Here is a 27,268-nt window from a genome sequence, read left to right as displayed (position 1 = left end):
TGATGACTTCAATTCATTGTTAATTTGCTGCAAACAAAACAAATAACATATACACTTATTCCATCACTTCAACACTAATGTGAAATGAAAAATTAAGAAATTATACAGGGTATTTTGTGCTGCGCTATGAGAGAAAGTGGCCAGTGGTGCCGCACGACATCTGACCTCCCTCCCCTCAATTCGTCCTCCCCCCCTCCCCTCTGCCCGTCTCCTTCACTCCCCTCCCTCCCTGACTGAGAATGCCCGTGTTGTACTGACAGGAATGATACGGGCTGAGCAGACATGGAGGCCCGATTAATGAGTGAGGCCCATTCCGACACGTCTCAGCTCAGCTAACACTGCTTGGAACGGAGTCCGGTTGTGTTTGGAGATATCACGGATACCAATTACTGTGAGGAAAAAAACAACAGGGCGAGGAAGAAGAAATAGAGGGAGATCCATTTCGGGTCTCTGTTGATTCAACGCAGCCGCCATTTTGTTGACAGTTCGTGTTTTTTTAATAACGTATACAGCGCTGCATCTATTATTTTGCATGTTTAGGTTTTCTGTTATATTCCATTTACTACAATTGGTTATCGAGATTTTTCTGTTTTCTTTCGACATTGGGCATTGTTGAACCGGATGATTTGCGAGCGGGCTAAACAATATAGCATCGCAGCCCGTCAGAGCTGCACGAGTCGTTAGCTACTCCGATATGACGGGATAGCTTCTGTATACTCGCCCCATGATGGGACTATTTCATGATGTACACATCCTCAAAACATCGAGTCTACCAGCTTATGTAACGCAATTAAATGACAAATGTGCAGTTTACAGCCACGTTACAAGAAATCTAGCTAGCATGCTAGCCAAGTTATCCTCAGCTAGGCTGCCTAAATCATGATAGCTTGTAGCCAGCTACCGAGTGCCATTGATACATGTAGCTACTAGCACAGCTCGGCTATTATTGGACGAACAGTAGCTAGCCTGTTACAAAATAAACATCGTTGCTTCACAATGGATTGACTGTGTCAAGTGGCTTCATCAACCTTGACATTTTTGTTGCCGCGCGCCCAAATCGGCATTATTATTAGCAATTTAAAAAGAATTACATATTGCTGTCATATTGACTACTCAACTTCACGGGCTTGGCTCGCTGGCTACTACTCCTGTAATCAACACATTCCGTGTCAAGACGAAGGGTTGTGGTCATCGCTTAGGCTACCTTGAAAACAAGATTAGCCTATTATTAGCTCGATACATTAGCTAAGTACTGTACCTTGATCAAGAAAGGATGTGTGCATCAATTATTTTGCACATCAAATTTCTCAACATCTTCCGTAGCCTATTCGGGATGGTATTTGACATGTCTCTCATCTCTGCGTTTTGGCAAATCAGCACTTGGAACATAAATACGGTGACCACCATGTTGATACGCATCAAAGGAGGATTTCGAGCCAAATAATGTGAACACCGCTTCTGGACTCTGATTAAGGTGAGTGTGTGAATAACGTTAACCCAGATTCGATCAATATTGTAGATTGTGGCTACAGCTGTTGACATTGTGATTAAATGTAATCAGTTTTACGATATGTATCTTGGTAATCGGTCTCACCCCCGCACCCATCGTTACAGCCTAGATCAAACGTTTGAGCACGAGGGGTTTTTGTAGTAAACGGGCAATTTAAGTTTTATTGCACATGTTAAACTTTGCTTTTGATTTCCTTAATAGTTTTATCATCAATAACACGAAACATGATAACATATTATAGTTAGCCTATCTAGTGATAGATTTGTGGCGTTCTAGGACGGAGGATTTGCACACAAGATTGTAGACCGAATTGACTTACGACTTCTTAATGCACTTCTGTGAAGAAGCACCTTTTCACATGTCTCAGGCAAGATAATGACTGACGAGTCGATCATCAATCATGGCTCACTACATCAGGCCTAGTAATGACCAGTGCACCCAACGGGGAGATGGGCGTGGGGTGCACGCGTTGACTCCCAAGATGACACCTGCCATTTTCGCGGTTCCTTATCAGAAAGCAAAGCAGTCCATTCATCCATTCATCCGTAGCCTATTAGTCTCGCGTTTTATTGTGATTTTGTAAACAGACCAACAATGCATTAGGTAGAATATCTCAACTACTGATTATTGTGGTTGAGGCTTTGGCCACATTTAAAGAGAAGAGCAGTGAGTGATTGTTTTCCTCGAAGTAGACATGATGTTCAACCGATTTGAGTCCGTGGCAGATGAGTAGCCTGGAAGCCAGTCTTTGTCGCAAATTAAAAAAAAAAAAAAATCTACTGCTAGTTGAGCAGAAGATGGATTCAAAGCGAAGTCGTTTTTTGTAGTCCTCTCGTGTATAGAGGGGTGGTTTCAATAGCCCTCCACTCCACTGGTCAAAAGGAAATCAGCAGTTATGAACAACGTGTGCAAAAGTGAGGAGGGAGCGGAGGGGTGATGGGGGGGGGGGGGGGGGGGGGGGAGGGGAGGGCGCGCGCCAAGTTGTTTACTGTGTTACCGTTGCACAATATTTTTTGTGTCTGTCAATATGTCACAAATGATCTGAATAGCTATGTCATTATTCCTTATGTATCGCACATTACCGCCAAAATTTCTGTCTTTCTGATCAAAGAGAAAGTAGAGGGTGGTATTGAATATAGAAACTTTATGAAGTCCCCTGAGAAGGTGACGTTTTGCCAGATAATGATATTTGTGGGGAGAAAAGAGATGTCTATGGCCAGAGCGTTCAGATGCAAGATCAAGTGCTATTATTGTTTTGAAGAGAGAAACTTTGTTATCATTAAATAGGAGTAGGAGAGGGAGAGGATGAAGACATGCTTTGACTCTGTCATGCTTGGCTGAGGTCTTGTGTCCGTAACCATTTACGTAGCTTGCTCCTACAGCAGCCTAGTTTTGGCAGTTAGATCAGAGGAACCTCTATAATTATTATGCACATAATTCTTGAAGCAGCAAGTTTAGAAGAATAATGGTTTCACTACTTGAGAGAAGGACATGTGAAGGAGAAGGGGGGAAAGGGAAGTTGGGGATAAAAGGGAGAATGAAATGTGTTTTCTATTAGTAGGAACACAGCAACTTTAGTTTTGTCCAGTCTACATTGAGCTTTGAACAAGAGTTGTAAAATGTATCAAAAGCTGTTTAACTGGGCATTTCCACTGGACTACCCAAAATAAAGAAAACTGGATCACTCATTCATATAGTCTGCATGTTTATTCCAGAGTAGTTCAGTGGAAATGCCCAAGTAAACAGCTTTTGATACAAGTATTGTCCTCTGCTGTTGAGCACCAAACCCTCCTCCCAGGACTTGGTTGAAGTGTGCTGGACTTGATTTTTTAAGAGTTCTAAAATGACAGACAAGGAGAAAGGGAGATTGGAGTGTGGTAGACTGGAGGGGTGTGTGATCTGAGTGAAGCATGTGTAACGGCATAGTTTGAGGCAAGTAATTGATGTTAACACAAGATATGTGGGCATGGGGAAGCACAGGCCAGCAGACTCCCATGTCCGGGAACACAGTGAGCTAAGAGAGATTGCACAGAAAAAGCCTTCTGCTGCCATGGTCACTTGTAAACGAAAAGAAAAAATCCTGAGCAAACAGTGTTGTGAGATTCTGTACGCTGTCATTTCTGGCTCTATGACTGCTGTATATGAGGTCTTTAGATCGCTTTCCAGAGGCACGCTCTCCACTAAGTGAGTCCTTTAGTGCTTTCTGCCACAGACAGCAGGGCAGCGGGAGGCTGTCTGCGTGCCTTCTCTCGCTGCCTATCACTGGCTGCTCAGGAGGGCTGGGAAAGTCGGCCCGATCCTCATTGGCTGCTGAGGAGGGCTGGGAAAGGTGGCCGGATCCTCTGTCTCCCAGAGGGCCCAATGTGCTGAGGTCACAGTTCTGAATCGCCTCCAAATGACTTCACTCAGAGAAAGCACCTGCTTAGGGTGAACCCAGCATTAAATCACTCTAGTCAAAGAGGGCAGACTGTTTTTCTTTCTTTTGCTGTTCCTCTAAGAGAACACAATTAGGATCCTTACTGCTCCTCTAAGAGAACCCAATTAGGATCCTTGCTGCTCCTCTAAGAGAACCCAATTAGGATCCTTGCTGTAACACCGAGCAGGTAGCAGTTTATGCTGTGCTACGTTTTCACTACCAACTAATGAGGGAACCTATGGGGAAGGTTCATTTAGCAGCTTATCACCAAACACCTGCTAAGGTGGGTGGGTGGGTGGTGAGCTCAGGACCCCGGACCTGGATGGTCGGGGGTTTGTAGTTCTCAGGTGGGCTGTTCTAATTGAGTCCTTGAGGAACGGGACTACAATTCTCTGTAAATAGGTCACAGTCACAGATTGTTCGAGGCTCTGAGGACGGACGCTGGCATCGTGAAAAGTCACCTAGAATGAAGGACGGTATCCAAGCAAACGGATGATAAAAATGTCTCACCTCTGTGTTGTCGTCTTCATTTATTGTGGGAAGGAACGAGGGGCTCGTCCTACTCTGCAGTGAAAGGGGTTGAAATATTATTGCTAGGGTTGATGTCTAGTCGAGTGACTGTTGACTAATGTTTGAATTCCTTGTCTTCATCTCCTCCCCTGTTTCCTCCTTCCCTTCTCTTTACCTGTCATTACCTCCACAGTTGAAGGAAGGAGAAAGAGGGCTGGACAGCCAGGAAGGGAACGCAGCCACCAAACAAGGATTGCTTTTCTCTCTCACCGATATCCACCTCCCCCTTTTCCCCCTTCACCCCTATCCCGTCTCCTTCTGGACCAGTGCCTTTCCCTGAAAACTCTACCTGGCATCCAAAACATCCCTCCCTAGTCTCCCTCCATCCCCTAAATCCCTGATGGATCAGAGGACTCAGGGGGGGCCCGCGACTCCACCCCCCCTCCCCAACACCGCTCCCCCAGGCGAGCGAGAGAAGGAGGGAGGGGGCGGGAAGAAAGAAGATGAGGAGGAGAAGAAGAAGAGGGAGAAGGAGAGAGAAGGGCCCCAGGCTGAGCCCGGGGCCGGAGGGGCCTCTGCCGACCAGCAGCAGCAGTCGCCCCAGTTCTCCGTCAAGGAGACCAGCTTCTCCGAGGGGAACGTCAAGCTGAAGATCGGCCTGCAAGCCAAGCGCATGAAGAAACCGCCCAAGATCCTGGAGAACTACGTGTGCCGCCCGGCCTTCAGGGCCACCGTCAGGCACGGCGGGCGCGGCGGCGGGCGCGGCGGGGGCCGCGGGGGGGTGACGGGGGACGGGGGCAGCAGCCAGGCCCCGAGCCCCCCTCGCGCCAAGGACAGGGAGCAGAGCCCGGGTACGAACCGACCCACCCAGCCACCGTCCTCCTCATCCCCCTCCACCACTACTGCCCCTACTCCTCCCCCACCTGCTCCCCTACCTCCCAGTGCTACGTCACCCTCCCCAGTGAATGGGAGTGCTCCAGCTAAAAGGGTAAGCAGAAAAGTATTTACTAAAAGCCTGATTCAAAAACCATATCCTTGTAAAGCAGATAATTCGGACTGAAGAGACTGTTAGGAGTTGCGCAAGAGGGGTCTGGCTCTCCCATTCCAAGAAAGCGGCAAACAATACTGAATCCAGCACATGATGAAGAAATAACTACTAACTAACAACTGCCCCGACCTCGACACGACAGTCCCAACTGCTGCGTGTCCCCCGGTCATTCCTATATTTCCTTTTGATTTCAGCCAGTCCTCTCGATTCCTTTGTGCCTTTTGTGTTCTCTCCTGGCCTGCTTTACAATCCATTATTCACTGCCCCCCCTCCCCCGTCCTCCTCTCCTTCTCTTTCCCTTCTGTCGGGAGACTTTTCCTCTCCTCCTCCTCGTTCCCCTTTTTCTGCGTGACCGTGTCCTCTCTTACCCTCTCTTCTCCGGGTCTGTGTGACAGTGCCCCCCCCCCCCCCCCCCCCTCCCCCCAGCTCCATCTCTGTCCCCAGTCTGACCCTGATGAGTGTTATTGAGCTCAGAGGACCCTCCCCTCTAGGCAGTACTGGGACGGAGCAGCACGCTGGTGGACACCAAATCCCATCAATGAACTGCAATTTACACAGGGATAAACGACACCTCATCAGATTGGGTTTAGGTCTAAGCCCTGCTGATGGATAGAGAATGTGTGCTTCGGACCGGTCAGACCTGACTGTTCGAATGCAGTTTTTATTTTTAGCAAGTTTCAATTCACACTGATTCTGTTCTCATGGTCACCGTAGTACATTTGAAATAGCAAAAACAAGTAAAACAAACTCAATCTCTTTGTTTTATAACTTAAACAATTGCCTCTCTGATTAAGTATAATAAATATTGTCTGCTCTTTATTTTGTCTTTGCAGGGTCCTCCAAAGATGGCCTGCAAGTCAGAGATGGCCAAGTCGGACACAAAAGCGACGGCCTCCACGGAAAGACCCCTCAATCTTCACCGCCTGTCAGCAGACGGCAAAATGCACCCCTCTGGCAAGAAAACGCCCGCTCCGCAAGCCAACCTTCAGACTTCCACCCCTGCCCCTCCCACCCCGACATCACTGGAGCCCGGCTTCGAGGGCGTGACCAAACCCCTCCAGTACACATACGGCAGCGAGAGCCAGAGGGAGAAGGAGAGGGCTGCCGTGCCGGCGTGGGGCGCGCCCACCGTCACGGAGAAGCTAGCTCAGCTCATAGCCACCTGCCCACCCACCAAGTCTACCAAGACCAAGCCCCCCAAGATGGCCCCCTCAGTGGCCCCCACCAACTCTGGCTTCATGGCCCCCACACCCAAGCAGAGAGATCGAGCTATGGCCAACAGAGCCACTTATTCCAGAGCGGTCCACCTAGCTCCGCCACCTCCCGTGTCACGTCCTCCCGGCCGGCCCTACGGCTCGAGGAACAAAGACAGCGTTTCAGAGAAGCTCTCCGCCCAGCCCAGAAAAGAGGAGGCCAATGGAACCGGGAAGCCTGGCAGCAACAACAGCGTCACCGCCACCGCCGCCACCACCACCAACAACAACAACAACAGCAACAACAGTAGCAGCAGTCGCAGCAGCAGCCCTGCGCTCGCCTACGGCAACAGCCGCCTGGCAACCTCTTCGAAGGACGGCAACAACGACAGCAACAACAATAGTAGCAGCACAAAGCCGCCGCCGCCGCAGTCCCGTCTCGCCCACTGCCAGCCGCACAGCACGTGCTCGCCCTCCCGCCTGTCCTCGCCAGCCTCGGAGCCGAGGACAGGGAGCGGACCCGGCCACCAGGGCTCCCCTGCGTCCCAGGGACATCAGGTCAGGGAGAGCCCCTCCCGGACGGAGGACAGCGGCGACAGGGACAGGGATCAGGACAGAGACAGAGACGGCCCCAGGGACTTAACCAAAAACCCTCCTCCGTCAGGACCCGGGAAGCCGGAGGGGAAGGACAAGAGTGCAGGTCTGTCCCTCCTCAGAGTGGAGAGAGGGAAGAGCTCAAGCCCCAGCAAGCGCAGTCCCAACCGGGACCGGGACTGGGACAGGGAGAGACGGCCCAGCGGGGCCTCCAGTCCCCCGGGGTCCGGGAGACAGACGGCCTCGCCTCGGGAGCCCGCCGGGGACAGCTCGCCGCCCCCCCTCAGGGACGAGTCCCCCGACACGTCCCCGGACTCCCTGCCCGAGCAGGACAGCAAGCCCCTGAAGAAGCGCAGGGGCAGGAAACCCCGTTGGACACGAGTGGTCAACAGGAACCAAAGGGCGGGCCAGGGCAGCCCTACAGATCAGCGCAAAACCACCATGCCTTTATCCTCCGGCCTGGATACACCACCGCCCGTACGCAGGCCCGTAGGACGACCCCCGAACCCCAACAAAGCCAACGCCGTCGCCTCCCAGCTCTTCCCTCCCAGGAAACGGGGGAGGCCCAAGTCTAAGATGCCCAGGCTAGACGCGCCGACCCGCGGACGCCCCCCCAACAAGCTGGCCCCCTCCAAGGTCTTCTCGTCGTTGCTCAAGTCGAAAGAGGAGCAAGACCCCCCCGTGCTTCACCCAGAGGTGGACCTGAACCCTCCCAAACCCATGCCTAGGAAGCGGGGGCGTCCCAAACGCCTGCCCCCCACCTTACCCCAGGAGGGCCAGCCCCCCACCCTCGCGCCCGAGGCCGGGGACGCCGGGGACAAGCAGTTCAGGAACAAGGGGAACGGCCAGCTCATCATGAAGACCATCATCGGCAAGATCAACAAAATGAAGAGCATGAAACGCAAACGGATCCTGAGTCAGATCCTGCTGGGCCCCGGGTCGGGTTCGGAGCCAGACCCCGCCAGAGGCGGCGGAGGCGGCGGCGGCGGGGGGGTGGTGGGCTCGGTGGCGGCCGCCACCCAGTCCCTGTCCTCCCTGGCCGCGTCCTTCGGAGGGAAACTGGGACCCCAGATCAACGTCAGCAAAAAGGGGACCATCTACATGGGGAAGAGGAGGGGCCGCAAACCCAAAGCGGCCGCCAACCCCTCCGCCGCCCCGACTCCTCCCCCGGAGCCCTTCCTGTCCCCCAACGCCGCCTCCCCCCTGCACCACCACCACCACCCGTCCCAGCAGCACCAGCTCTCCTCCTCTGAGGTGTTCCCCTCGCCGTCGCTGTCCCAGTCCAGCGGGGGCCTCAGCCCCGTCAGCGACGCCAGCTTCGTGGAGCCCGGTTCCGTGCACTTCCTGGCGCACCCCCACTACGGCCACGCCCACCACGGCCACCACTCCTTCCCCTTCCCTCCCCCCACCTTCTCCGCCCCGAACCCCCGCACTCTCGCCCCCCTCGGCGCCTCCTCCTCGTCCTCAGCGGCGGCGGCCAACCAGAAGAAGTCTCTGTGCCGCGGCTACCACCACCACCACCACCACCATTACCGGCAGCACTACCACTACCGCAAGCTCTCCCCTCCTAGGCCGCTCCACCCCACCTCCCCGGCGCCCCTCAGCGAGCTTAAGGAGGCCACGCCCTCACCGGTCAGCGAGTCCCACAGCGAGGAGACGGTGCCCAGCGACAGCGGCATCGGTACGGACAACAACAGCACCTCCGACCGCGGGGAGAAGGCCGGCGGGCCCGGCGGCGGCCCGGGCGGCCTGGGCGCGGCGCCCGGCATGGCCGGCGGGCTGCTGATGCCCGGGGTCATGGGCGCCGCCATGGGGGGAGCCGGGGTGGGGCTCAGCTCCCGCGGCAGGCGGCGCCACTCGTCATCCGTGCTCCTGGAGCACCCGTCGCCCTCCCCGTCTCCACTGGGAACCAGGTCATCCCCGGACCCCCGCCGACCCCACCCGGCCGCGCCCGCCTCCGCTCTGGCGGGCGGCCACAAGGAGAAGCACAAGCACAAGTGCAAGCGCCGCAGCCACGGCTGCCCGGGCTACGACAAGCTGAAGAGGCAGAAGCGCAAGCGCAAGAAGAAGTACCTGCAGCTGCGCTCGCGCCGCCAGGACCCCGACTTCCTCGCCGAGCTTGACGAGATCGTGGCGAGGCTGAGCGAGGTCCGGATAGCCCACCGCACGCCGGCGCTCCGGCTGGGTAGCGGGCTGGGCGCGGCGGCGGCAGCGGCGGGAGGTCGGGTGCCCGGGGTGGGCGGAGGCGTCAGGCCCGGCGGCGGCGCTGGCGGCCCCCCGCCGCATCACTACCTGCACCGGGACCTCCTCCCCACCATCTTCAGGATCAACTTCAGCGGCTACTACTCGCCGCACCCCGCCTACCCCTGCGACTCCCTGCACTACGTCCGCAAGCCGGACATGAAGAAGAAGCGCGGCCGGCCCCCCAAGCTGCGGGAGTCTATGTCCGAGGTGCCCTTCGTACCCGGGCTCGGCTTCCCCCTGTCCAGCGGCGGCTTCTACCACCCCTCCTACAGCATGCCCTACTCCTCCGGGCCCCTGGGGCTGGGCTACTACCGGGGCTACCCACCGGCCGGCGCCCTCTACCCCCACCCCCACCACCAGCCCCCCCACGCCGCCCCGTCGCACCACTCCCACCACAACCCTTCCTTCCCGCCGGCCCCGCCCCCCTCCTACGTGCACCACCACCACCCGTCGCACCTCCTCCTCAACCCCTCCAAGTTCCACAAGAAGAAACACAAGCTGCTGCGGCAGGAGTTCCTTGGCGGCGGGCGCTCGCCCGTCCTCTACCCGGCCATGTCCTCCGAGCTCTCCTTCAGCTGGCACCACAAACACAAGCACCGGCACAAGCACCGCGAGCGCTGCGCCGACGACGACGGCGGCGAGGAGGCCGGGGGGGTGGCGGCGGCGGCAGGAGGAGGAGGACCGGGAGGGAACCGAGGAGGCGCGGCGGCGGGTATGTCCGAGGCTAGTGGGGCGGGACGCGGGGAGCGGGCTGGGAGCGGAGGCGGTGGCGGCGGCATGGCTGAGTCCCTGCAGCGCTGCAGGTTCGGACGAGACTCCGCCCCCGCCGCGGCCGCCGGCAAGCAGGCGGCGGCCGCCTCCGCCAACTCGCCCTCCTCGTCCTCGTCTTCGTCCGCCGAGAGGTACAAGAGGAAGGAGAGCTCACTGTCCTGCCTGGGGCCCTCTAGACTGGCTCTGGGCGGCGGCGCCAGGGGCCACCACCCCGTGGAGTCCTGGTTCAGGATGGGCTCGGGGTCCGAGGCCGACTACGCCAAGCTGTCCAGGAACCCGGCGGCCAGCCAGGCCACCTTCGCCGGGGCTCAGGCCGACGACCCCGCCGGCTGCTCGGACAGCGAGGAGGACGAGCCCCTGACGCCCACGGAGGAGACGGAAGACCCCTCCTCCCAGGACGCCCCGCACCACACCAATCTGTTCGCCTCCGCCCTCACGCGCACCGCCGACGCCAGGGGCAGCCGCGGCAGGAAGGGGGGCGGCGCCTCGGAAAACGGCAGCTTCTCGCGCATGGAACGAACAATGAGGAAGGACCGGTCCACGTCGGCCGAGAGGAGGGAGACGGGTGAGTCACACAGGAGTTGCTGATATCGTGTTACTACTTTGAGGGAACTATCCCTTTTTGACAGCTGTTAGAATAGGCATTAGCGTAAGCAGGAGGCTCACTAGATGCGTTGAAATTACTTTGAAAGCTTTAAATCCCCGCGCCTATATAGCTTTGGAATCAACACGCAGTGAAATTCTTTCTTTTGTGCTTGTTGGAATTTGACCCAAATTGAGTTTGACATTGTTGAAGGTTACTGAGTTGTGCACCGAATTCATTTCCCAAAATAGTTTTACTTCTATTGCCTCCAGAATTCTGCAGTTTGAATAGGATTGGATGATTTGTCTGCTTAGCTTCATTGCTTGGCACAGACATGGCAATATTGCCATTAATGACAGTATTGATTTAGCATTTGGATAATCTGAGCACTGACTCCTTCAACGAACCACCGTATGGCAGATTAAGCTCTATATCTCTGCTGAATTTGCGAGCTCAATGACTGAATATAGTCCCCTCTGAAGACACAATGTGGTCTCCTGTAGTGTAGGAATACAGTAGACCAGACATTAGATAGCCTAACCAGCGATCGAAGGCTTGGCATTGAAAAGGCCCTATATAATTACCTAAAATGGCCTACTTTGTGTGTGGTTGTCATTTTAGGATGTCCAGCTAGATGTTATATTTCCATATGAGTACTCATCTTGCTGTGCTGGATCAATATGTCCATGTAGATTTTCTTCTCCTAAGCCCCCATGTCTAAAGGCTCTGTCTTATTCCTGCGCAGTGCGTACATCCTACACTTGCTCTCAGCCGGTTTTGCTAAACAGGTAAGAGTGCTTCAGGAACGGTCCAGTTTTGTTGTCATGCTTCCTGCCATTGACAGATGGGAGTTGTACGTGTGTTAGCGTGCGTATTTGAGGTATATACGTGAGTATGTGTGATTGTGCATAGGTGTGTGTGTGTGTGCGTAGAGGATGCTGCGTGGTGTAGTCTGAACCTAGTCAGGGTAATCCTGGATTATAGCTCAGGACACAGGGTCACCCAGAGGTCAGACCGACCACACCACAGAGAGTGGGAAACGACGCGGTCTTGACTGGACCAAACTGTCTCAGACACACACACACACACACACACGCACACATCCTTCTTGGGTGTTGTGAACAGCTCTCGCTGATAGTGGAGGACTAGTGGCTACAGTTTACTAGCAATTGTCCTCTTATGTAATGTTTAATGAAGGGATCAGGGTGCTCCAGGGTGGCGCAGTGTAAGCCCTAAATTGGGAAATTGGATCACAATGCATCAGTGCACCGTGGCCAGAAATGAGCCGTCCCGTTCCCCCTGTGTAATTGATCTCACTCCCCCTCTTTCCCTGTGTCTCTCCGGGCAGGGTCTGCGTCAGGGGTCCAGACCCGAGGCGCCCACTCCGCCCCCGAGGGCCCCGACGGCGCCCTCCACCTTCGCCACCAGCACCACCCGCCCCTCTTCCACTCCCACTGCGGCCACACCTCGCCCTCCCGCGACTGCTGCCTCGACGACTCCTCCCCGCCACGCCACTCCCACAGGGCCACGCCCGCCAAACACAGCCTGCACCACGTCAACAAGATCCTGCGCGCCAAGAAGCTGCAGCGGCAGGCGCGCACGGGCAACAACGTGGTCAAGAAGAGGGGGCCCGGCCGCCCCCGGAAGCACCCGCTGCCCTCCCCGCCCCCCTCGCCCCCGCCGCCGGCCGAGGCGGCACTGCCCAGGCACCGGGAGCGCGGGGGCTCGGCGGGGAGGCCCTGGGAGGGCGACACGGTGACGGACGCCATCGAGTCGGTGGTGCAGGGCCAGAGCAGCAGGGGCCGGAAGAGGAAGCACTGGGAGAGAGAGGGAGATGATGATGAGGAAGAGGAGGAGGAGGGGGAGGAAGAAGAGGAGGAGGAAGAAGGAGAAGGGGAGGAGGGAGAGGAACGAACGGCAGACAGAGAGGAGAACCTGGGGGGCCTCGGGATGAGGTCCAGAGCTGGGGGAGGAAGAGGCTGGCTCACCCAAGACGAACTACACCGCTTTCGCAGGTAAAAAAAATCCCCTCGGTACACCAACATGGCACCAGCTTCGGGACTAACGTAAAGGTGGCCTTTACACCACGCTGGCACTCGCTAGTACCCTAGCTACAGTACCCTTCATCGGCAATGCTAATCTTAGACCGTAGGGGGGTGGCGGCATTTATAGAGGACAATTCATCAAGCCCCGTCATCTAGGGCTGTTGCGGTTTGCGGTTAACCGCACAACCGCGGTCCTGTGAAGCAGACCGCGGCGCTTTACAGACGACCGCATCTACCGCGGTCACTAAGGTTTTTTCATTTTATTAGGCCTATGTTCCATGGGGCTTTCCAAGGGCCGTCAAATAAATATTCAGCCTTCCACTGAGATAGAAAATACGTCTAGCCTAATCATTGTAAAAATGTATCGACTTGTAAACAGAGATTCTTATAGTTTAGGACTAAGTCCGCGAAGTCGAAGGAACGCATTGCGCGGAGCAGAACGAGAGTGATTTTGAAATAAGTTAATCAATTTCAAATGGAAATGGTGGCCTAGTGTTATTGTATAGCCTAGATCTAGAAATTAGATGTTATGGCAATTCTATTAGGCTACTACATTGGGCAGGTAATAAGGCGGATAGCCAAACATTAGCCTGTAAACAAGGACTATTATCATCATGAAAATGTGATAAATGACCACAAACGAAATCATATTATGGATTTATTGTACAAAGACTCGGTAAACTGTAAAAAGACAAGTTCAAGTTTGATTAGAAAGCTGTAGTTGATCGCGCCAAAAAGTATGTTTCCATACATAGCCTACCCATTCAGACCAGAGATTAAATCTTAAATGTGGTGGTGTAGCCTACTTCATTGTAGGAATAATATGTATGGCTACAACTACCCACAGGCCACAAAATACAATAACAAAACTAAACTTTTGGTATATATGTATAACGTGTTAGGCCTAGCCTAAGCTTACTTTAGTGCACAGCAAACATTGCCTTTGCCCTTTAGGTCCCTTTATATCTGTAGCCTAATTGTTATTGTTGTTGTTATTATTTTACTATGTCAAATGATTTGCCTGTTTGTGTGCTGCGCGCACCATTGCATTCCTGTACCCTCATTTATTTAATGTATTTCGTTCGATAAAAACGAATAATGTAGGCCACAACTAGGCTACACACACAGGATATAGATAAAATATAGTGTGAAACTAAATAAAATAAAAAAACTTGAGGTAAAACCGCAGACCGGGTTGAAATCTATCAATTTGAACCGCTCAGGATAATTCCTAACAGTGACAGCCCTTCCGTCATCACTATAAACTGAGTCACGGGTCTATTTCAGTGCACTGGAAGGGAAGCCAGATGGCCACGCCTCCCCGGAACTCCAGGGTCCTGTCTCCATAGAGCAAGCACCACCCATGCCTATAACCAGCCAACGGGAGAAGAGAGCAGCCAGGCCTCCAAAGAAGAAGTTCCAAAAGGCAGGGCTCTACTCCGACGTGTACAAGACAGCGGAGTGAGTCTCAAAGCAGCTACGCACACACACACACACGCACACATACATACACACACACACACACACCAACCCACCCACCCACACACCTATCCATTGATTTTACCCTAGAATATATTGATTTTGTTAAATTCATGTGCTTTTCTTCCTTTCCCCCCCCCGGTGTATCTCAGTCCCCGTAGCCAGCTTCTACAGCTAAAGAAGGAGAAGCTTGAATACACTCCAGGGGAACATGAGTACGGGCTCTTTCCTGCGCCCATCCATGTCGGTGAGTCTTTCTATACACAGTCAAACTGGGCACTTTCAAAACGCTCCCCCAAAAATGAACAAAGCACAGAACGACGGCATGACTATTTCGAAACCAGAGTACCCTTTATCTCATTGAACTCTCTCTCTTTCCCTGTGTTCTTCCTCTTCCAGGGAAGTACCTGAGACAGAAACGCATTGATTTCCAGTTGCCTTACGACATTTTGTGGCTGTGGAAACACGACCAGGTGATCCATCTTGACGAGTGGTTTTCCCCTTTTAAGGGAGGGCGGAGTGTGGCTTGATTGGCACTAACTTATAAAAAAAGACGTCTCTATTTCAAAAGCTTGTCATTGTGTAGTTACTAAGCTCAGAGCGTTTGTGTTTCAGCTGTATAAAAGGCCTGATGTCCCCCTTTATAAGAAGATCAGATCAAGTGAGTATCTCTCCCTAACATCCAGCTGGGATCAATAAGACTAACCTATTCCCTAGATGACATTCACGGTATGATCTTTCGTGCGTGTATCGATCTCATCGAACCCTGTTTGACCAGATGTGTACGTGGATGTGAAGCCCCTCTCGGGGTACGAGAGCACCACCTGTACCTGCAGGGCCCCCCAGGAGACCAATGAGAAAGGCTGCCTGGACGAGTGCCTGAACAGGTCAGGAACCACCGGCCTTAGCACGCACCCCGGTTCTAAGTTCAGCCGAGGATTTGAGGTTTACTCGCAGAAAGATTTTTTCTTGCCTTCCTCCCTAGCTAATGCGTTCTGGAAACCAGGCAGTAATTCTGTGGTCTGTTCTTTGGCTCGCCCCCCCCCCAGGATGAGCTTGGCGGAGTGCTGCCCCAGCACCTGTCCCTGCCAGGAGCAGTGCGACAACCAGCACATCCAGAAGCACGAGTGGGTGCAGTGCCTGGAGCGCTTCCGCGCCGAGGGCAAGGGCTGGGGCATCCGCACCAAGGAGCCCCTGCGATCCGGCCAGTTCATCATCGAGTACCTGGGAGAGGTGGTCAGCGAGCACGAGTTCCGGTGAGGGACAGCGACCGGGGGGACAGATCACAGCCGTCGGTGTGTGACGCGCCGTTTGTCCGCGAGGGACATATTTGAAAGCCGTTGTAAATATGATTTTTTTTTTTTGATGTACACCACCCCCTCCCCCCAACCCCTCTAGGAGTCGTATGATGGAGCAGTACTTCTCTCACAGCGGCCAGTACTGTCTGAACCTGGACAGCGGCATGGTGATCGACAGCTACCGCATGGGCAACGAGGCGCGCTTCATCAACCACAGCTGCGAACCCAACTGTGAGATGCAGAAGTGGTGAGTGGCGGCGTCGGTGGCGTCACGACGGCCGCGTCGAGGCCTCTAGATGGACTTGGCGCTGATGCTGGTTTTCTTAGTAAATCTGTCTGTTAAGCCCCTACAGTCAAGACTGGGTTAGTCATGGTAGCCTGATAAGATGATTACCGTGTCTGGTCCTTGCTAAGAGTTCAGGAAGCTAAACGCTTTGAAGTCTTTTCACTGAGATAAACCAATTGACGAAGGGCAGGGATCGACAGTCAAAGACCTCTGCGGTTTCTACAGGCAACTATAGGTTCCTCTTTTACCAAGAACAATAGCCATGTTTCCATCCACTTGTCAATCGAATTGTGTGAGGATCGCTAAAAATATGAATGCGAATAAAGCCGGTGAACGTGTACGTGTACGAACGTCTAGTTTCCATCTAGAGCTTTAAATCGGATAAAGCATTTATCACAAAAGACTTTTATCGAACAAGAGAAAATCCAATAAGATCGACAGTACAAACTTTTTGTCGATTTTCATGATTTTTAGTCGAATTCTACTGTTTCCATAAGGCATTTTTAATTCGATATAACTTAATTCGCATAAAACGTGTGGATGGAAACATGGCTAGTGACACCTTAGCCTGGGTTGGTTTCGGCGTCTGCTCGGCGAAAGGGCAACGAAAACTCAACAAGTGTCACCGGGGCGTCATTTAACCCCTGAGGGTCTGACCGCGGACAGTTGACCGAGCGCAGAGACCAGACAGTCACCTGTTCCCCTGCCCTGAAAGAAAGCCCTGTCAGTAATCTAGGGCGCCCGCCTCACAACTGCTCTGTCTGGGGTGGGTCCGGCCTGAAATAAGAGATTCTACAGGGATGGCGAGAAAGCGCTCCGAAAGCGCGGCGTCTGGCGAGTCATCCATCTTGTCAGCGAAGAGCGATTACGCGTAGTGGGGCCTTGGACACAGCTGTAGTGCCGAGAGACAATGTGCTGAGCCGGCTTTTTATCCCTACACAGAGAATACATTATGGAGGCACGACAAAGGGACAGTGTAGAGTTACTGTGCGCTGCCGTATCAGTATGGTGCTGTATAAAGAGAGGCTTCTTCAGCACTCGCCTGAGCCAGTTAGGTGCCCCACCCCCCCCCCCCTAAGTCTCCCTGTGTGTGTGTCCCACCCCAGGTCTGTGAACGGGGTATACAGGATCGGCCTGTTCGCCCTCAAGGACATGAGCAGTGGGACGGAGCTCACCTACGACTACAACTTCCACTCCTTCAACACGGAGGAGCAGGTGAGACATATGCGCGCTCGTGCGCACACACACACACACACACACACACACGCACATACTCAGTTATAGTGCTCTGCACTACTGCAACACTTGCGAGACGTCACTCCTCACCTCAGGGCCCAGCTGAACCTTTGGGTTCGTTGTCTGTCCTTCAGGCCAGCTGTTTGCTTGTCACACTGATTGACCATGATATCTGCCTCCCCCCCCCCCCCCCCCCCCCTCTCCCTCTCTCTCTCTCTCTCTCTCTCTCTCTCTCTCTCTCTCTCTCTACAGCAAGTGTGTAAGTGTGGCTCGGAGGGCTGCCGGGGAATAATTGGAGGGAAGAGCCAACGAATCAACGGCCTGCCTGGGAAAGCGGGCGGAGCCCGGCGGCTGGGTCGACTCAAGGAGAAACGCAAATCCAAGCACCAGCTAAAGAAACGAGTGAGTGAGATGGAAAAAAGGAGAAAGAGAACAAAGTCAGAGAAAAAGGTTCACAGAGTCCGCATTAAATAGTGGAAACAGATCAGAAGTGCACCTAGTATGAGAACAAGACGTGTCGAGTAGTAGTTCAGTCCTCATGAAGTTTGTGGGTCGAGCAAAGACTATTTCCAGTTGAGTACGGATCTCTGCTGGCAAGCTGTTGAATTGTGTAGATCTCTTGTGCTGCTCGTCTGTAGGGCACGAGCGTTCCCGTGCTGCTCGTCTGTAGGGCACGAGCGTTCCCGTGCTGCTCGTCTGTAGGGCACGAGCGTTCCCGTGCTGCTCGTCTGTAGGGCACGAGCGTTCCCGTGCTGCTCGTCTGTAGGGCACGAGCGTTCCCGTGCTGCTCGTCTGTAGGGCACGAGCGTTCCCGTGCTGCTCGTCTGTAGGGCACGAGCGTTCCCGTGCTGCTCGTCTGTAGGGCACGAGCGTTCCCGTGCTGCTCGTCTGTAGGGCACCCCCGGGTCTCAAAGGAGCTCTTTGTGGGGCGCGAGGTTTCTAAAAAAAAAAATTAAAAAAAAAGTGACACAATTGTCTTAAATGGTGAGAGGGGGCCGTGGTGAGAGGGGGCGTGGTGAGAGGGGGCGTGGTGAGAGGGGACCGTGGTGAGAGGGGGCCGTGGTGAGAGGGGGGCCGTGGTGAGAGGGGGGCCGTGGTGAGAGGGGACCGTGGTGAGAGGGGGCCGTGGTGAGAGGGGGGCCGTGGTGAGAGGGGGCCGTGGTGAGAGGGGGCCGTGGTGAGAGGGGAGGGGGGCGTGGTGAGAGGGGGGCCGTGGTGAGAGGGGGGCCGTGGTGAGAGGGGGGCCGTGGTGAGAGGGGGGCGTGGTGAGAGGGGGGCGTGCGACAGACGGCACAGGATCGTCTTTCACTCACCTCCAACTCTGCTCCCCAGGAGGAGGAGTCAAGCGACAGCAGCAAGTTCTATCCTCACCTACTCATGAAGCCCATGTCCAACAGAGAGAGGTGAAACACACACACACACACGCACACACACACACACACATACACACCAAGTGCAATTACTCCCCTTCTCCCATTACACCTATACACACATACACACATACTCATATTCATTGTCAATCACAGTTCGGGTCGGCGCGCACACACAGTTCTCGTACCCTAACTGCGCGCCACGTCCCGCGTCGCAGGAACTTTGTGCTGAAGCACCGCGTGTTCCTGTTGAGGAACTGGGAGAAGATGAGGGAGAAGCAGGAGCTGCTGAAGAGAGAGGGAGAGAGAGAGCGGGAGAGCGGCCTTTCCATCTACACCCGCTGGGGCAGTGTCATCCGGGACGACGGCAACATCAAGTCAGGTGTGTGTGTGTGTGTGTGTGTGTGTGTGTGTGTGTGTGTGTGTGTGTGTGTGTGTGTGTGTGTGTGTGTGTGTGTGTGTGTGTGTGCGAGAGGAGAAATGGGAAGAACTCACACCCATATATGATCGAGCGTGTCGGCCGGCACGCGTTCTGTACACAGGATTTAAGGAGAGCTCTACGGTCGGGCGCCACGGGGGAGTGAGCGTGGCGTTTGACCACCGCCCCGGTCGACTCAGTGGGCGCCTCCTCTGTTTCAGACGTGTTCCTGACGCAGTTCTCGGCGCTGCAGACGTCGCGGTCGGTCCGCACGCGGAGGCTGGCGGCGGCCGAGGAGAACACGGAGGTCACGCGCACCGCTCGCCTCGCACACATCTTCAAGGAGATCTGCGACATGATCACCAGCTACAAGGGTCCGTTGACGCACGTGTTGAGTGACTCACACATACACACACACACATGCGTATATATACTCGCATGCACACACTCACTCTACTCTTAATATTAATCACACACACACCCACACACATACAGCCGTTACAAGTGTTAGCCTGCTACCAACAGAGACTGTGGTATTATGTGGTATATATCCTATAATGGGTTACTGGGATCTAATATATTTGCCTTGCCTACCATTCAGGTAACATATTTGTATTTATTTATTCACTCATTTATTTTTGATAATGTTTCTTATAATGTAGTATTGATGCTATGCATGCTCTGTAATATGATATAGCTAATACTGTAAAACATTTTCCAGGAGCTTGCTCAATCGTCAAATCGTAAAACGATTTTTACAGTTCTCCTATATTGGCTTGTGTTGCCTTTGCGCATGAAATGCGCTATTAAAATAAAGTTTGATTTGATACGAAAGAGACGAGAGAGAGAGTCAGTTGGGTTTAATTAAAACAGATGTGAACTACATGATACTGAGCAAATTCCAACAGCTGCAAAAACTGCTGTGTAACAAAACAGTATCTAAATTAATTACAGCAGGCCTGGGTACATAATCAGTACAGCACATAATCCAAGTTCATTATCTATAGACGACCCAGACCCCTTGAGGTTTAGTCTTTACAGTGTTGATGACTTATTGAGATGTGAAGTAAACTATTGCTGATCATAATGAAATGACTCTCTCCCCCTCTGGACCCCAGATTCAGCTGGTCAGATTCTCGCTGCTCCTCTGGTCAACTTACCTTCTAGGAAAAGGTAAACCTGGCACAACCTCCACCTCACCTGTCAACCTATCAGTGTCTTGTGAGAGACAGAGAGTAGCTTTCATCCACGACTATTATGGACTCTTTTAACGTGTGTGTGTGTGTGTGTGTGTGTGTCCCTGTGTTCCTGCCCACACCTGTTCTCAGGAACACGCAGTACTATGAGAAGGTGTCGGACCCACTGGACCTCAGCACCATTGAGAAGCAGATCCTCACAGGGCACTACAAGACCGTGGAGGCCTTCGACACAGACATGCTCAAAGTGTTCCGCAACGCTGAGGTGGGAGTCCGACAGCATGCTTCCTCCCCCTGTGATGCAGTCTCCCCCAACACTTGCACACACACACACACACACACACACACACACACACACACATTTTGGGCTTTTCATTCAAATTTGTGTTGTTGAGTGGCCGCTTAGGGCAGTGCCGCTTGAAGGGTACTCAAACTTACGGTTGCTGAAGTTTGAAGTGGACCTTTTCTGGAAAGTACTTTGACCCCCTCAAAGACCCTCAGCGTTGAAGAGCCGAAGAGGGAAAATGTTGCTGTAGAAGCTTGGATAGGGATTGGAACATTGCCGTGCTTTGAGTGAGATTCTGGAAGCCTCGTCAAATGTGTCCGTCGGGGCTTCTTTGTCCCGTTGTATTGCACTCTGCCAAAAACTAAACCCCCTCCATTGTCCCGCCTCCCCTGTGTAGAAATACTATGGCCGCAAGTCGTCGGTGGGGCGGGACGTGTGCCGGCTGAGGAAGGCGTACTACAGCGCTCGTCACGAGGCCGCCGTTCAGATCGACGAGATCGTGGGCGAGACGGCCAGCGAGGCCGACAGCTCCGACTCCCTGGAGCGCGACCACGGACACCATCACCACCACCACCACCACCACGGAGGGGGCGGCGGCCCGGGCTCCCACGACAAGGACGACGACGTCATCCGCTGCATCTGCGGCATGTACAAGGACGAGGGCCTGATGATCCAGTGCGAGAAGTGCATGGTGAGTCACCGGGGGGGGGGGGGTGCTAGGGGGGCCTCGAAATAAACCTGTCTCGTCACCCCTGTAGTGACTCCTTGTGGAGCCACTCCTATTTTTACTCTTTGCGCGGGAGGGAATTTCTTACGAGAGCTGTAGTCCCTCGTGAGGAGCGATATTACAGTGTTGGATATGAGCGAATCACGTGGCGCGCTCATGCGAGAGCGCTGACTGTGCGTTTGTCCCAAAGGTGTGGCAGCACTTCGACTGCATGCGTCTGGAGACGGAGGTGGAGCACTACCTGTGTGAGCAGTGTGACCCCCGGCCTGTGGACATGGTGAGTAAAAGCACGACCGCTCACAGCCACCCGAAAGGTCCTAAGGCCATCACTGAACAGGCCAGCTGCACCGACGGCAACGCGGAGTACCTGCCAATCGCTACCGGAAGCTTCCGCGACGTCTGCTCTGCGCTTTCATCTTCCGTCCCCATCTCTCATCTTCCTGTGCGTTTCCTGTCCTTCCGTTTACAGGAAGTTCCCATGCTGCCCCAGCCCAGCTACGCTCAGTCTGGCTCCATCTACTACATCTGCCTGCTCAGAGACGAGCTGCTGCTGCACCAAGGTACTGTGGCAGGGCACGACTAGAACCTCTGTCCAAAGCACTTTGAAACTGGGCGAAACGGCAACATAAGCCCCGCCCCAGCAGCTAAATGAAGCACACCCTAAGTATTTGAAGGCATGATTTTTGCCATGTACGGTCCTGCTTTGTGTGAGGCGTTATATGGATGTTAAAAAGACTTTTACTAACGTCTGGCTGCGCCCTGTGCAGGTGACTGCGTTTACCTGATGAGGGACAGCAGACGCACCCCCGAGGGACAGCCGGTCAGACAGTCCTACCGTCTCCTGTCGCACATCAACAGAGACAAGCTGGACATCTTTCGCATCGAGAAGCTCTGGAAGAGTGAAAAGTAAGTCTGGGGGGTGGGGAGGGGGGGGGGGGGGGTTTGAAAGGGTATGAAATCTACTGTAGGTGTTTCTGCATGAGATTCATGGGCAGTATTTGAACCTGACGACGGCCTAGCGCCGAAACATTGTTCGTTAAAATCGCTGCTAGCAAAGAGGACAGCGAGCCGGGAGCTTTTTTTCTTTATTCAGCATTTATCATCCGTGTAGGGTTTAGTCTTATCAGCTTGTGGTTGGTGTGCGCGCATCCGGAGCTGCGACACTCTCTGACCATCCTCCCCTCTGACTGCTCTTCTCTGCAGGGGTGAGAGATTTGCCTTCGGTCACCATTACTTCCGGCCCCACGAGACGCACCACTCGCCGTCGCGGCGCTTCTACCAGAACGAGCTGTTCCGCATGCCCCTCTATGAGATCATCCCCCTGGAGGCCGTGGTGGGGACCTGCTGTGTGCTAGACCTCTACACTTACTGCAAGGGTGAGACGGATGACGCTGCGCACACACACTCTTTCTTTCTCTCTCTCTCTCTCTCTCACACACACACACACTTTATTACTCACACAGTAATGCAAACACACACATACTCCCAAGGGCCATAAGCGCACGCATGCATGCACAAACGCACACACACACTCTTTCTCTCTCTCTCTCTCTCTCTCTCTCTCTCCCTCCCCCCCCCCCCCCCCCCCCCACCACCACTCCCATTATATAGGCCCATTAATGTCCCGTCATGGAGCTGAACCCCACCAGTACCTGACCCAGTGTGTTTGTTGGGCTGAAGGTCGGCCCAAGGGGGTGAAGGAGCAGGACGTGTACATCTGTGACTACCGCCTGGATAAGTCGGCCCACCTCTTCTACAAGATCCACCGCAACCGCTACCCGGTCTGCACCAAGCCCTACGCCTTCAACCACTTCTCCAAGAGGCTGGCCCCCAAGAGAGACTTCTCGGTAAGACCGGCGGGGTTCGTCGTGCCGCAGTATTGCCCTGACTTTGTTGTTTTGAAAGTGACAGTCAGTCACAAGAAAGGAGGTTTAGCTTAACGATGTGACCGAACTGCGTTCTTCATGTTAGTACCACTGAATTTCGATAAGGATTTGTGACGGAAGCTATGCTTGCGTGTCAGGTTCCGGTGAGCGAGCTAACGGCGCATGCGTCTCGCCCTCCTTGTCCCCAGCCGCACTACGTCCCCGACAACTACAAGAGGAACGGGGGGCGCTCGGCCTGGAAGAGCGAACGTCCCAAAGGGGCGGGGGGCTGCGAGGACGACGCCTCCCCCTGCGAGCGCGGCGACGACTTCCGTCCGGAGAGCGAGGACGGACGAGGGGAGGAGGAGGAGGAGGACATGGACCTGGCGCCCGAGGAGCCCACTCTCCCCCCACCGCCGCCGCCGCCACCGCAACCACAGCGGCCGGAACAGGCGGGACTCGGGGAGCGAGAGGACGAGGAGGAGGAGGAGGAGGAGGAGGAAGGAGGCCGGGAAGCGGAGGAACGCAGGGAGCTGGAGGAAGGGGCGGCGGAGAGGGGCGGAGACACGCTGGAGCTCCCGTCCTCGTCGTCCTCGTCCTCGCCGCTGCACCACCCGGGCCTGGGGAGGAGGGAGGCGCAGAAGGACAGACTGAACAAGATCCTGCTGGACCTGCTGCACCGAACACCCAGCAAGAATGGTGAGGGAACAGGTATAGTGGCAGCGGGGGGTCCGAAATACTGAAGGAGAATGCGTAGAGAAAGCGTCCTGTCAATAGCCATGTTTCCATCCACACTTTTTATGCGAATTAAGTTATATCGAATTAAAATGCCTTATGGAAACAGTAAAATTCGATTAAAAATCATGAAAATGGACAAAAAGTTTGTACTGTCAATCTCATCGGATTTTCTCTTGTTCGATAAAAGTCTTTTGTGATAAATGCTTTATCCGATTTAAAGCTCTAGATGGAAACGCACGTTCACCAGCTTTATTCGCATTCATATTTTTAGCGATCCTCACACAATTCGATTGACAAGAGGATGGAAACATGGCTAATTATTCGTATCCTCAGAAGTAGTCGTATCTTTGCCATCTGTAGTAGAGTCATCACTCCCCACTACCTCCCCTCCCAAATCTTCCACAGTCCCAAACTATTACCAGTTGAAATACTTCATTACCCATTCAGCATTCGTTTGATGTCTAATAATTCCTCTCTCTCCTGTCAACAGCCATCGATGTCACCTATCTCCTAGAGGAGGGGTCAGGGCGACGGTTACGTCGACGGACACTCGGATTTGGCGATTTTGTGGGGAGGAAATGATGTCGCTACCGCACATGCTGGCCGGACACGCCGACGCCCCTCGCTGTGTGGTAGAGGAGCGGACGACGGAGAGGGATTAAGGGAAGATGACATTTACAAAGATGGAGATTTAAGATGTCATGGGGAGTTGACAGCAGGGTGGAAGTGTTCCTGAGACCCCCCCCCTTCAGGCGCTCCTCTCCCCCTAACCCCGCCATCTCAAATCTCAGACTCAACACAACGGAACCGAGGAGTGTTTGTAAGGCGCTGTGGACTCAGAGATGACCAGCGTTTCATAGGGGGGGTCGCGTGGACTTCTCAGGGGGTGGGGGGGGGCGGACCCAGACTTACTGAAGTACGATGCAAACGTTTTTTCATTCTCGTTTTTCTTTGTTTCGTTTTTATTTACATAGGAACACGTACGTACCCCATGCACTTAAAAATGCATTGAACAAATATACAAAGACAGCCTTGTTCACTCGTGAAGGACGATGACCGAGGTGTTACGTTATCCATACAAACATGGTTAAAGATGCAACTATGAGTCAATTCATTTCAGCGACACGTGGTACTGGACATGGCTGGAGGGGACATACAGTAGACTCTCACAGACTCTTATGGATCATCCGGTGGGAATGAGAATGCTGGAGAATGGCGCCCTCTAGTGGCACTCCGTGACACAAGGAACTGTAATGTAAGCCACGCAAGAACTGTACCTTGACTGAGAATAGGCATATGAGTGAGAATAGGCATATGAGTGACATAGGAGGTGCAGTGTATGCATACACTGCTGATGAGCTAGGAGAGAAGCTAGGAGTTGGTCAACTGCACTTTGGTACAATGGATATCTTAAGCTCCCTGTAATGTATCAATGAGACACTAACTCTCTTACAGTATTGGATGATGCAGTCTGAAAAGCAAGTTAATAATAAGTACCGTATATATATTTTTTCCTGTCATACTGTAGTTAATGCATTTAGGAACAGAGATGGAGAGGGGGGGGGGTTGTGTTTATTAAAGAGTGGCTAGTGTTTTTGGGGAAGATTGAGTGATTGAGCGCTTTTGTCAGTCAAAGTGTCTTGTTCAGTTCGTGAGGCAGTCAGCTTCGCCCCTCTTTCTGAAATACCTGATTCACCAGCTTAACTAAACCGGGCGGCGGAACACTGGCTCTTACTGTAACGCCTTAGAACGCCATGGTCCCCGACTGCCTTGCGTGAGTGTGTGTGTGTGTGTGTGTGCGTGCGTGTGTGTGTGTGTTGTGTGCACATTTGTTTGTCTGTAATATGCCAGAATTCTTGAAGATATAAAAAAGACAAAAAAATTAAGGGCTTGATGGCAATTAACAGTTTAAAGAAAATTATGGAAACAATAGGTAACATGAAATGTATCGTGATGGTCATATTTTCTTATATTCTGTGAGAAGGGGGGAAGTGTCAGGAGCGGTGGATTCTAGCTGGGGCTTTTTTTTTCTTCAATTGTGTTTCTGGTTGCCATGGAGAATGTTTTAAATAAAATTGAGAGATTTGATGAGATTTTCCAAATGCTTCTGCGAAGATGGGACCGTCCGAGAGGTCGAGAGGTCCCGACTAGATAAGACTGACGTATACATTACAAAAATGAGAAACTGACAGAGAGAATAGGAAGTTGTACAGTGCCAAGTTATGTATATATTACAGACTGGGATTACGTGAGAAGTGTCTCCAAAAGCAATATCTTGATAAAGGATTTTGTGTATTATTGTTGTACAGGACTCTGCCCTATATGTATTACGGTTATTATAATATAATTTCTGCCATTTGTATTACTATAATCAAGACACTCAAGCTTGGAGGAGAAGGAAGAGGTGTTTTTGTCCAGTAAATCGCACCACAACTGTCCTAACTGAATGACATGAGAACTTCAACTGAGTTTTTGCTGCCTAAAAATGAATTCATCTATGTAGTGCATGAGCAAGAGGAATGTCTACTGGACTCCATAGAAGGCATTGGGACACACCAGTGACGCGGAAATGACATCTGTCACTGTATTAATTAATATTAATAATAATATTACGTTTTGAGGAGGAATGTCCTCGATTTTTGCTGCAAAGTGTTGAACACTAAAAAAACAAACCAACATAAAAATGTTATTTTGAAAGATGACAGAAACAAAGTAAAACTGTCAGCTCGATATCATGTTCTTACCTTTTTTTCAAATATGGTTCAGTTTTTTGTGATAGCAGTCATAAATATGATGCTTGTGATGATATTTGTGTGTTTTGTGTGATTTGTTTAGTTATTTTTAGACAATCACAAAATAAGATGCAAGCATTGTAAATGGCAGACTGGCAGACATTTTGTGATGTGTACAGTTTGTCAAAACTTCTTCCACTCTCGTTCAAAGTTTGTAATTATGATTCTAAAGTCATGAAAATGCTGTTGGTTTTTACTTTTTGTTTTATATTCTATTTGTTTTTTGTTTGTTTGTTTTTTAATAAAAGCACTACATTATTGTGAATACAGCTGTGTTTTGCTCAAGACATTTCATTTTTGCATATTTGACCATAATGTCCTATCTTCAACTACAATCTAGTAGCCCAGTGAGTTATATAATTTACAGTTTGGTCATTTAGCAGATGCTTTTATCAAATTTACCAGTTTTGAGCTAGTATAGGCTACCTTGCATAAGGGGCAGGGCACAACAGTCAAGTCGCCTGGCCAACCAGTGACATTTCGGTCCGGGTCAGCTCCATAAAAGGCAGTAGCTAGTTCCCATAAATGCAGAGACCGGTCAAACCTAACCCTTAACCCAACGCTAACCCTAACTTAACCCTAATCAGTCTCTGCGTTTATTAGAACTAGCCTTTGCCCTCTGTAAAAGTGCTGTCTTTACAGAAAATGTTTTTGGTAGCGTGT

The 27,268-nt window shown here is 52.7% G+C and overlaps 1 protein-coding gene across 4 annotated transcripts; it reads left to right on the top strand.

Moving 5' to 3' along the window:
* The first annotated feature begins 227 nt into the window (after positions 1 to 227).
* ash1l (ash1 (absent, small, or homeotic)-like) lies at positions 228 to 26,879 on the top strand. Of its 4 annotated transcripts, none has more exons than XM_084455261.1 (27): positions 228 to 301; positions 1,378 to 1,474; positions 4,630 to 5,424; positions 6,318 to 10,851; positions 12,218 to 12,884; positions 14,202 to 14,375; positions 14,546 to 14,640; positions 14,793 to 14,866; positions 15,009 to 15,054; positions 15,172 to 15,280; positions 15,443 to 15,649; positions 15,792 to 15,938; positions 17,084 to 17,192; positions 17,466 to 17,615; positions 18,546 to 18,616; positions 18,802 to 18,965; positions 19,223 to 19,375; positions 20,120 to 20,174; positions 20,330 to 20,462; positions 20,881 to 21,174; positions 21,401 to 21,487; positions 21,680 to 21,770; positions 21,978 to 22,116; positions 22,414 to 22,586; positions 22,891 to 23,057; positions 23,285 to 23,786; positions 24,304 to 26,879. In XM_084455261.1, the coding sequence occupies exons 3-27, from the start codon at positions 4,837 to 4,839 to the stop codon at positions 24,393 to 24,395; spliced, it is 9,021 nt and encodes a 3,006-aa protein (XP_084311387.1). In that variant the 5' UTR covers positions 228 to 301; positions 1,378 to 1,474; positions 4,630 to 4,836; the 3' UTR covers positions 24,396 to 26,879. The 4 variants fall into 4 exon arrangements, with proteins under 4 accessions (XP_084311387.1, XP_084311386.1, XP_084311388.1 ...); XM_084455260.1 differs by having other exon boundaries at positions 256 to 391; XM_084455262.1 differs by having other exon boundaries at positions 274 to 484; positions 23,285 to 23,774.
* The last annotated feature ends 389 nt before the right edge of the window (positions 26,880 to 27,268 follow it).

This window comes from Borostomias antarcticus (assembly GCF_949987555.1).
Source record: "Borostomias antarcticus genome assembly, chromosome: 21".
NCBI lineage: Eukaryota > Metazoa > Chordata > Actinopteri > Stomiiformes > Stomiidae > Borostomias > Borostomias antarcticus.
The sequence above is the reverse complement of the archived record's forward strand: the minus strand, read 5'-3'. Positions and strand labels throughout refer to the sequence as shown.